The sequence below is a fragment of the Trichosurus vulpecula genome, chromosome 5, assembly GCF_011100635.1.
Source record: "Trichosurus vulpecula isolate mTriVul1 chromosome 5, mTriVul1.pri, whole genome shotgun sequence".
In the NCBI taxonomy this organism is placed as follows: Eukaryota; Metazoa; Chordata; class Mammalia; order Diprotodontia; family Phalangeridae; genus Trichosurus; species Trichosurus vulpecula.
This window is the reverse complement of record NC_050577.1, coordinates 272,530,110-272,540,870: the sequence shown is the minus strand read 5'-3', so window position 1 is coordinate 272,540,870 and position 10,761 is coordinate 272,530,110. Positions and strand designations below refer to the sequence as shown.

The 10,761-nt window shown below is 45.6% G+C and overlaps 1 protein-coding gene across 1 annotated transcript; it reads right to left on the bottom strand.

Annotated features, from left to right (window-relative positions):
- Positions 1-657: 657 nt before the first annotated feature.
- LOC118850274 (keratin, type II cytoskeletal 5-like) lies at positions 658-8,970 on the bottom strand. The gene is made up of 9 exons (XM_036759541.1): positions 8,389-8,970; positions 7,412-7,626; positions 5,267-5,327; positions 5,070-5,165; positions 4,215-4,379; positions 3,566-3,691; positions 2,942-3,162; positions 1,887-1,921; positions 658-965 (listed from the first exon to the last, which is right to left on the bottom strand). Exons 1-9 carry the CDS (start codon positions 8,968-8,970, stop codon positions 658-660), a joined length of 1,809 nt encoding a protein of 602 aa, XP_036615436.1.
- Positions 8,971-10,761: the final 1,791 nt, after the last annotated feature.

The following is a 10,761-nucleotide window of genomic DNA, read 5'->3' as shown; positions in this document are numbered from 1 at the left end:
ATCCCACCCTCGATCACAGTGAGGAGGCCAGGCACCTTTCCACTAGACAGAGCTTGGGCTGAACTACTCTTTCTGAAATCACAAGATTGCCCTGGGGTACCCCAGCAAGAGACTTGGGGATTGCCACTCCCCAAGGGTTGAGGAGCCCAGATTCCGACTGAACCAAAGCCCTCCTTCAGTTGTTTCCGGTCCTTATCTTCCTCAATTCAAGGGTTTTCTAAGCAAACAAACCAATATGGACCATGCTTCTCACATCTTTGGCCCGGTAGTCAGGAGGACGTGGTCATAGTTGTGGGCTAAGTGCTTAAGTGAGAGGTGAATGCTGGAATGAGTGGAGTCATGGAAAGGAGGATAGAGATTACTTATAGGGCCTCCAAGGTTCATTGGAAAGCATTTTCTGGTGGCCTCTGGCCAGGCTGAGAACTGAGAACCAGAGTTAAGGGTGCTACGTGCTGGAGGTGACCTGGAAGGCTCATGAATACAAATCACCACCTTAGTCTGCTCAAGACTAAACACCAGTGAAAAGGGGAGGAAAGGGGGAGGCGGAGACAGGTAAGCAGAGCAGCTTGGCTGCCATCCAAGCTAATGAGGATCGGTCAGGCAGCGGCCAAGGGACAGGGAGGGCTGATATTCAAAAGACACTTGCTGGGAGGAGATTTAGCTCTTGAAGCTCTTCTGGGAGGAGGAAGTGGTGGACACGAACTTAACGCTGGAGCTGCTGCCCCCACCGCCTCCCAGTCTAACCCCCAGCCCCCGGCCACTGCCGGAGCTGAAGCCAGAGCCCCCTGCGCTGCTGCTGGAGTAGGAGAAACCGCTGCCGCCTCCGAGCCCACCTCCGAGGCCGCCCCCGAGCCCGCCTCCGAGACCACCGCCGAGGCCGCCGCCGAGGCCGCCGCCGCCGAGCCCGCTGCCGAAGCCGCCGCCGCTGTAGCCGCCAGACCCGGACACGCTGGATGTGACCACAGCTATGAGAAAGGGAGAGAAGAGATGAGGAGGCCATATTGCCCAGCCATTCTTATGACGAGGGCTCTGGCCAAGGGGTGGGAGAGAGAAGGAAGGAAGTCTGCATTCTAGGACTGGTTCCGTTCTCTTCCCTCTTGATGTCCAATAGGACCTTGAGATCGGGAAGGAGGAGGTCGAGGGCTGTATCATCCAACCTCCCCGAGTGACTTTTCTAGCAAAAAACATCAACATTCTAATTGCAGCTACTCCGTGGGGCTCCCGTGAGGCTATGTATTCACGGTAAAAAACAAAACAAAACAAAAAAAACAAACAAAAAAAAAAAAACACCTCCCCTGAACTATATAGGGTTATAGATTCTGAGCTGGAGCAATTAAACATCATTTAGTCCAACTCTTCTGCAGATGAAGAAATTGAAACTCACTTTGCAGGTGAGGAAAATGACTAGACCATGGTCACACTATGTGCAAAGGATCATTACCGCTTCTATTTCTAGTCATCATAGTCATCTTCTCTTAATTAAATTAACCAAGTATGCGTTGTGTCAAGCTATGTGTTAGACCCAATGTAAGAACAATATGGTCCCAATTGTCAAGGAGCTGACGCATAAGTTTTATATCTCCTAAAGCACTTACATAAATTTTATCACAATTGCTCAGGTTTGTAAGACAAGTATTATTCCCATTTTGCAGATAGGGAAAACTGGGTTTGCAAAGTTTGGTCAAGGTCCCTCAGTTAGTCAGTGACAAAACCAGAATAAAAAGCTGGCCCTCTTCCCTCCTCATCTGAACTCTTTTTTCACTTGACCACACTTCTTGCCCATATAGAATTTCCAGATGGTATGACTGCTCTCTAAGGACCCTATCTTCAAAACTAGAACCTGACGTTAAAAACATTATTACTGCTGTTCTGAGCAGGGTACTTACAGATGTTCACTGGTCCAACTCCCTCTCCACTCAGCCTATAAAGAACAAGGAAAGGAGGTGAGATTGGAACTAGACCGTAAAACAAGAAGCAGCTTTGTGCCCATGGAGATAACTCCAAAGTCCTTTAACTAACTGATAAGCTACCTTCTGTCCAACAACAGAAGGTACACGGCAAAGCTCTTCAAAGCATTTTATATGGATTATCTCATTTGATGCTCACAGTTGTATGACTTTGGGGGTAAGGGGACAGCATTTGATACTCACAATAACTGTGAAAGGTAGATACCATTATCGTGCCCAATTTACCCACAGAGGAATGGAGACTCAAGGAGTTTAAGTGATTTGTTCAAAGTCATACATTGGTCTGAGGAGAGATTTGAAATCAGACTTTCCTGACTCCAGATCCAGAACTGCAGACACTGATTTCAGGTCTAGTCCTTGCTATAATACACTGAAATGGGTTTAAATTGCAGCAGGAAAGGAGTTGGTTAGATCTCAAGGGCACATGGCCTGACTACTACAAATCATTTCCTACTAAAACAGGTAACCAAAGGAGGTTGTGGCAGCTCCTTCCCTAAAGACCTTTGGGGCTGTCTCTTTGGGTTTCTGGTTCTCTGGAGGCAGGATGCTGGTTCTGAGGACCAGAATGCCAATTCTAGAATTCTCTATTTCAATCTGGGAGGTAGTGATGGAGAACAACTTAGGTCTCAATCAAAACAAAATCTCTCCACCAGTGACACTTTCAGTCCCTCAACATATGGAATTTGAAAATCTAGCCAGCTTTCAGTTATCTGCACCAAATGAGGGAGGCAGTAACCTGATATACGCATAACTGAAAACAGAAATCTAAAACTCCCAGACTTTGTATCTGAGTGGTGATGCTTCAAAGTACATACAATTTTTAAACAGCTGATTTATCTTTAAAAGAGCATTATAAATGTTAAGTAAAAGCAAAGTAAATGAATGCTCACTCAAGATGAATTATTTCAACTTTAGATAAGACTTTTGGGATTTGGAATGGAAGTAGGGAAAGAAGGGAGGGGTCAGTTTCCCACCTGCACTCCTCTCCCTCCAGCAGCTTCCTGTAGGTGGCAATCTCAATGTCCAGGGACAGCTTGACATTCATCAGCTCCTGGTACTCGCGCAGCTGACGGGCCATGTCCTGCTTGGCCTTCTGCAGGGCATCCTCCAGCTCGGCCAGCTTGGCCCGGGCATCCTTAAGGGCCAACTCTCCACGCTGCTCAGCATCTGCTATGGAAGCCTGCAGATTGGCACACTACAAGGGAAAGAAGAGAAGAGAGAGAAGTGTTTGGGGGTGGGGCACGGTGAACAGAAACTAGCCTTTCTTTTTTCCTTCCTGAAGAGCCTTAAGTCACACAAACCACAGCAGCTGATATAACAAGAAGGAGCACCCTATATGAACTCAAAAAGATCTGCAGCTTGGGTATCTGGCATGGTGGCATCATGTTCCCAATCCTGAATGAATATGACTATGTATTTGTGTGTGTGTGTGTGTGTGTGTGTGTGTGTGAGAGAGAGAGAGAGAGAGAGAGAGAGAGAGAGAGAGAGACAGAGGAGAGAAAGAGAGTGTTGAGGTATGTGCATGTAACAATAGGAACGGCCACAGATGGCTTGTGTGCCTTGTATGCCTTGTATGCCTTCTTTCAGCATCACCCTACCTGCTTCTTGACGTTGTCAATCTCGGCTCTCAACCTCTGGATCATCCGGTTCATCTCAGAGATCTCATGCTTGGTATTGCGGAGGTCATCTCCATGGCGTCCTGCTGTTTGCTGCAGCTCTTCATACTGATGCCCCCAGAGAAGAGGAAAAGGTTTAGCATAAGCATGAAGGGAAGGCACTCTTGTTATGATGAGTAGACGGAAAAGTTGCTATCTATAAGTTGTTGTCTGTAGCACACTAGGACTTAGAATCTTGAAAACAAAAAAAGCTTGTGGGGATTTAAATAATAGCCCCAGTTTCTATAAGCTTCAAGCTTTTCAAAGCGTTATATACTCATGACAATCTCATTATTTAGAGATGTCAAGTATTATTAACTTCATTTTATAAGTAAGGAAACTGAGACATAGATAGGTTAAGTGATTTATCCAAAATCATAATCTGTAAGAGGCAGAACCAGGGCTCAAACTCTGTATTCATGGACAAGACTAATCCCATCTTTGACCTAGTTCCTCTAATAGTTCCACCAATTCTTAGAAATTTCCCCATTAGGTCCTTCACATTTCCCCAGTTGCTTTTGCAGCAATTGTCCAGTTCTCCTAGGCTGGGTCCCAGAGCTCAGATTCCCATTACAAATTAACACTAGCTCACCTTAGTCTGGTACCAGGTCTCAGCTTCTTTTCGGCTGTGGTTAGCAATGTCTTCATACTGAGCTTTGACCTCAGCAATGATACTGTCCAGGTCAAGGTTACGGTTATTGTCCATAGACAAGACAACGTTGGTATCAGAGATGTGAACCTGCATCTGAGAGAGTTCCTGTGGAGAGATATAAGGTCATGTAATCTGGGTCTGTGTCATTATGTCTTTTGTACCTTCTTCACAATTACAGCCACAATCAGATGCTGAAGAAAGTTAAGAGAGCAACTGAAATCTTGACTGAAATAATTCTAAAAAACTACATGATTCCAAACATTTTCCATCATAGGGGTTTTGAAATGCTTATATCTAGTGACTTTTTCCCACTACTCCCTCACCAAGGTTCTCCATAACCTCTCAGGTTTTAATCTTGCTGCTTCTCCTCACTAATTAAAATATAGCTTCCTCTTCTCAAGGGAACTAGAAAGTAGTCCATAAAGTGAGGAAACCTCATCAAAGGAGGGCTTTGGACGAGGTAATCTCAAGCATGTCTTACAGCTCAGACATCCCAGAAATCTATAAGACTCACTTCCAAGGTTCTTTATAAAGCATAGTTACTAGGAGTGAATGAAGAATTTCCTTCAGGAATATAAATGCCCAGGAAATCAAAATTGGGGGATTGCAAGAGGAAGGAACAGGTTTGTGCCTAGGAATATTTGAATCTGGGACAGGATTGTATTTGTTAGTCCTAGGATCTAGGGATTTAGCTACAACTTAAGCTAGTAGCCCTTAGTCTCCAGAGATCTTAACTAGTGGCAAAGTCACCAATTACTACATCCTGTACTTGATTCAGAGGATGTGGTTCGTTACCATGTCAAAGAGGGCTCTCAAGAAGTTGACCTCATCGGTGAGGCTGTCCACCTTGCCTTCCAGTTCCACCTTGTTCATATAGGCACCATCAACATCCTAGAAAAGCCAGAACAAATTTTCCATTCAAACTCCAATGAGCTGCACCCTGTACCCAAAATGTAACTTCAGGCTATAGGCACAAATCAACCCACACCTACCTTCTTGAGTATCACAAATTCATTTTCGACTGTAGTACGCTTGTTGATTTCATCTTCATACCTAATGGAAAAGGGAACAGGATCAATTGAAAGGGGACCTAGTTAACTTTGAGGGGCACAGTTACACCTGTGACTGAACCAAGCACACGTTGGTCTTCATATTGACTACAAGGAGACTCATCTCTGCTGTTGCAGGATGTCTATTTCTCATTTCTTCTTCTCTACTTGGGGAGAGAGAAGGAGAGAGTGTAGGATGATGGCACCTTCTACGAAGGGATGAGCTCTTTGACAGAAAGGCAGGAAGTAGTCATGGCCTGAGCCCCTGAGTACTGGCAATTGTGGGAATCTGTCTTCCCTCTCTGCTTGGGAAGAATCATCCTGTTTTCAACCTCTCAGTCTATCTGCTATTAATCCAATTACTCTAAGAATATATTCTATCTCTCTATGTTTTCTCCAATCCATGAAGCCATTTATACTTGATGCATGTTTCTTTCTACAGAAATCACTCAGAACATTGAAGCCCTGAGGCTATCAAATAGTCATTTATAGGATCCTAACACCATAATATAGAGATGGAAAAGACATAGAAAAGTTCATCTAGTCCAACTCCCATTTTATATAGGAGATAACTGAAGAAGTAGGAAGGCAGGTAATTTGTCCAAGGTCATGAAAGTATTACATTGTAGAGATGGGCGGGATTTGAACCCAAGTCATGGGACTCCAAATCCAGAAGTCCTTCAGCCAAACCATTCTGACTCCCTTGAACGGGAATAAAAGGATTTGAATTGAATCAATTGAATCCTATCCCATTTGATTCTATTTGATTAAATTCAATTTAAGCAAAACCAGGAGTCCAGCTGTGGAAGGGTCAAAAGATGAGCCTTGAAAATAAATGTTTTGTGTCTGCTTCCTTCGGTCACCATCGTTCTCCCTCTCCCTAGACATAGGGGAGATTTTTACTGTATGAAAAATGGGAATGAAAGCCCTTAAGGGGTAAGGACTATGTAGCATGCCAGTATGCTATAAGTAAGCTGTAAGGGTGTAATCATTGCCATAGGGTAAATGCCAGGGGAAAGAGGTTAAGTCCTAAACTGGTTTGTTTTGTTTTGTTTTCATATTGAGCAAGGATTTTCTAATTGCCAGATAGTACTGAGGAGGGCATTATCTCCCAGATCTGGGGGTAGAAGGCTTAGTATTCAGAATTGGGGGCAGAGATAGGATGGAGAGGGAGACACCAAGTAGGAGGACTCAGAAACAAAGGCTCTCCTGTCATAGGTTCAAGCAGAGGCAAACACATTGTGATGCTCTCTGTACTGTGCCCAGAACGTTATAAGTACCCAGCCTAAAATGCATGTAAACAGTATACATCACAGCTCTGCCAAAGGCTGAATCCTCATTTATTGACAGTGTTGGAGGAGGGGACTCGTGAACATGGAACTAGAGGTGCTCTCCAATTCAGGGAGTCTGTGGCTTAGTGGTTTTATGGCTATGGTATATAACTCCCATTGTGGAGAACATGGTGCAGGGACAGGGGCGGGGGGGGGGTGAGGGGGTGGGAGGGGTTTGGACTGGAAAAACTAGAATCATCCTTGTTCTGAGGTAGAATACTGAAAAGGCAGTATAGAGAAGGCTAAGAGTTGTGGATTCTCTTATTTGTCAACTCCCTCAAACCACATACAGTAGAAATTCAAGGTCTAGAATTTGTCTCAAGACAAGGCAAACGCTTATCAAGCTCTACCCTTTCAATTCTTTTGGCTCTTTTTCCCACTCAACCATACTCCACCCCATCCCCCAGCCCATGTCCATAGATTTCTAAAATTATGTCAGGCAGGGAGATAGCCTTCCCTATTCTACCTCCTTCTTTCTGCTTACCTCCATTTTCCCACTCCTTACTAGTAACTAGACCTTCAGTTTTTGGAATGGAGAAATCATAGTGCTTTCCATGGTACTCAGAAATCTCTGAACATAATTCGCTGTCTCTATCCACATGTCTCTCTGAGTGTCTGTCTCTCTCTCTCTCTCTCTCCCTTGCTTCCCCTCTTTCTCTCCCTACCTCTCCATCATGAATTTCATCTGACTGTAGAAAGATAAGACAATCCCTTCCCCCCTCCACACACACTCACACCAGCGACTCCTCCCACTCACTTGTTCTTAAAATCTTCCACGGTATCCTGCATATTCCTCAGCTCAGCATCCAGGCGGCCCCTCTCATTCAGAAGACCTTCTAGCTGCCTCCTGAGATTGCTGATGTAGTTTTCAAAGAGTGGTTCTAAATTCTGTTTCACAGTCTTATGACCCTGCTCCTGGAGCAGTGCCCATTTTGTATCCAACACTTTATTCTGCTGCTCAAGGAATCGCACCTGGAAACCAGAAGAGACTATTTCAAGAGGAATATCTAATATTTAGATTATTTCACGGAATATCTCAGGGTTTCTGCTTTCAAGTCATCTTATCAATCATCCCTCTCTCCCTCACTCATTCTCTCTCTCTCTCTCTCTCTCTCTCTCTCTCTCTCTTTGTCTCTCTGTCTCTCTCTCTACACACACACACACACACACACACACACACACTCACACACACACACCCTCTTTTTCCTCCCTGTCCCCCATCCACTAGATAAAACCTAGAGGGAGGACAAGGAATGCTCCTTGCTTTCAAGGGCTTCAGTACAATGAGGATACAAGGGGAGACACAAGTTAGAGAGATACAGAAACAAAGTGAAGAGCAGCTGGACAGAACTCTAGACATCTCTACAAAAGGGAGAGTAAATGGGCTAACATTGCCTTCAGAATAACCTGCATACACTTTCATGCAACCTGCCCAACAGTTAAAGTTTTGCCCACAATTTCTTTCCATAACATAACACATGTAAAGTCTGGTGCTGGGCTCCAGGAGAAGCAGATTGAGAGGGACAGGAGATTGTTCCATTCTTCAGGCTCCTAGTCTACCACATAAGGCAGACCACACAGATGGCCAGATAGAAGGATGGACAGAAGAGTAGAAATGAATACAAAGCACACTCCGCGCGTTTGGCTAGGAAATGAAATCTCCTTCCTACCCCTTGTTTGCTTTGGTATTTAGCCCAGATTTCCCAACAGTTTAGCAAGCATTTCTTGTCTTACCTTGTCGATGAAGGAGGCAAACTTGTTGTTGAGGGTCTTGATCTGCTCCCTCTCTTCAGTCTTCACCCTCTGGATGGTGGGGTCAATTTGCAGGTTGAGGGGAGTCAGGAGACTCTGGTTGACAGTGACCTCTTGGATGCCACCAGGGGGGCAGACAGGGAACCCAGATCCCCCATAACCTCCACCGAAGCCAGGTACACCACCGAGCCCAAAGCCACCACCAGCCCCACCGCCAAAACCAAACCCACTACCTGCTCCTCCACCAAAGCCACCACCGGCTCCTCCACCAAAGCCATATCCACCTCCTACTCTCCCTCCGTAGCCACTCCTGAAGCCACCACCGCCTCCCAAGGAGATCCTCTTGGACATTCCAAGGTTGTAAAGGCTCCTGCTGCCAAAGCCGGCTCCCCCTCCGGCGCCACCAACACTGATGCGGCCGTAGCCGCCGCCACCACCACCTCCTGCCCGGGATACAGAGACAGAGCTGAAGCTGGTTCGGTTGACAGAGGGGGTGACCGCGGACGAGGCGCTGAAGCCACGGCGGCCCCCACTCTGGAACGATACACTTGATTGCCGAGACATGGCTGCTTGTGGAGCAGAAGGACCGAGTACTGGGGTAGCTTTTAGAAGAAAAGAACAGAGCGAGGTGAAGGAGGAAGACAGAGGCTCTGTTATCCAAGGACTCTAATCTTCCCCCTCCTCTTTATATCCTTCTAAGAGCTGGGCTGGGCTGAGGAATCTCTAGCAGATCTGAATGATTAAGTGGGTTGGGCATGCCTGGGGGGCAGCTGTGAGCTCACCCCTCTCACACCTGCATAGTAGTAGAAGATACAAAAGACTTCTTCCTGGCAGATTTGGCTCATTTGGAAACAACCCTGCCTTGCAGGGCCCATATGTCAGTGGCACCCCAACAGGCTTGCCAAGCCCTCCTCTCCCCACCAGAGGCTGGGAGGAGGTTAAAGAAGATAATGCCGGGGGGCAAATGGACATTCATCCAATTTTGAAGGGAAGCACTTATAGAGGAGGGGTTACTGTTTCCAATTTGCCCTGTATAGTGACCTGGCATCATGAATATTGATTTTCCCTGTTTAGGGCAGAGTTATCCAGTCCTGAGGGGTGATGTGAACTTTTCCACTAGGAAGAGAAGCAAGTACCCAGTGACATGTGTAATAACCAGCTCCTGGCATTTTCCTGAGAGCAGTAGGGACCTGGGTCCTTGCAAAGTAGCCTGACATCAAAGCTCTTTGCCCACCTTAAGGGAAGTTCTTCATCTTAAGGCAGGATGACTTGGAGTACTAGAAAGATTCCCTGATATCCATCTGGGTTGAGATCCCATCTCTCTGCTACTTGCAGTCTATGTGGTGAATCACAGTACTTTTCTGGGCTTCGATATCTACATTTATAAAACAACAGGAAGTAAGCCAGGCTTTTTCTAAGGTCCTTTCAAACTATAGACACTATAACTTCTCCGAAGCAAGTTGTACTAAATCCCATGCAGGGGCTCAAGATATCAATGTCTCACCCTTAATTTCCTTCTCCCAGCTCCAGAAAAGTACTTGGAGTCCAATTTGCCCCAAAACCCCTTGAGTACATGCCCTCGTTTATTGCCCATCCTACCTTGATTCAGTTCTCCCCAAAACAACCTATTCCGTGGCATTTGTCCATTATTTCTGCTTAACCAGGACTGTATGGGAGATGGCTCCTAAGTCCCCAGCCCACTTACAAACAGCACTGAGGCGCCAAGAACCAGAGTAATACATTTCATTCTTTTTCCCTTTGGGGGGGCTCTTTTGCCCCTCTTCCCCCTCAGGTGTGTTCCAGCAAGCCTCATTCCACAAAAGGAAGAAATGAATCATCATATCTGTTGATACAGGCTGAAGGCTGCCATAAACACATACCTGCGGGAGCTTTCTAATCTCGCCAAAGACATGTTGAGAATCTGCCTACCTGTTATAACGGCATGCTGCATTGTTCTGTATGGCAGCAACCGACTATTCAGTCTTCAGGTTCAATCCAAGTGAAGGGAATGATATTCCTACCGAAGGAATGCATCAGGTTTGGGGGAGTCATGGAATGCACGTAGAACATAAGCTCATCAAGGCAGAGGACTGTTCATTGCTTTTGTTGTTGCTTTCCCAGTACCCAGCACACTCTATATACCTTACCCAAGAGGATAAAGAGGATCTTTCTTCTTTTTTTAGATTTTAACTCCTTTTTAAAAGTTCATTTATTTTTAGTTTTCAATATTCACTTTCCTAAGTTTTAAATTTTCTCCCCCTCCCTCCCCAAGATGGCATGCAATCCGATACAGGCTCAAAGAGGATCTTTTCTTGATGCTCAAGAAAGAGGACAATTCAAGGTGGTTTTTAAAAA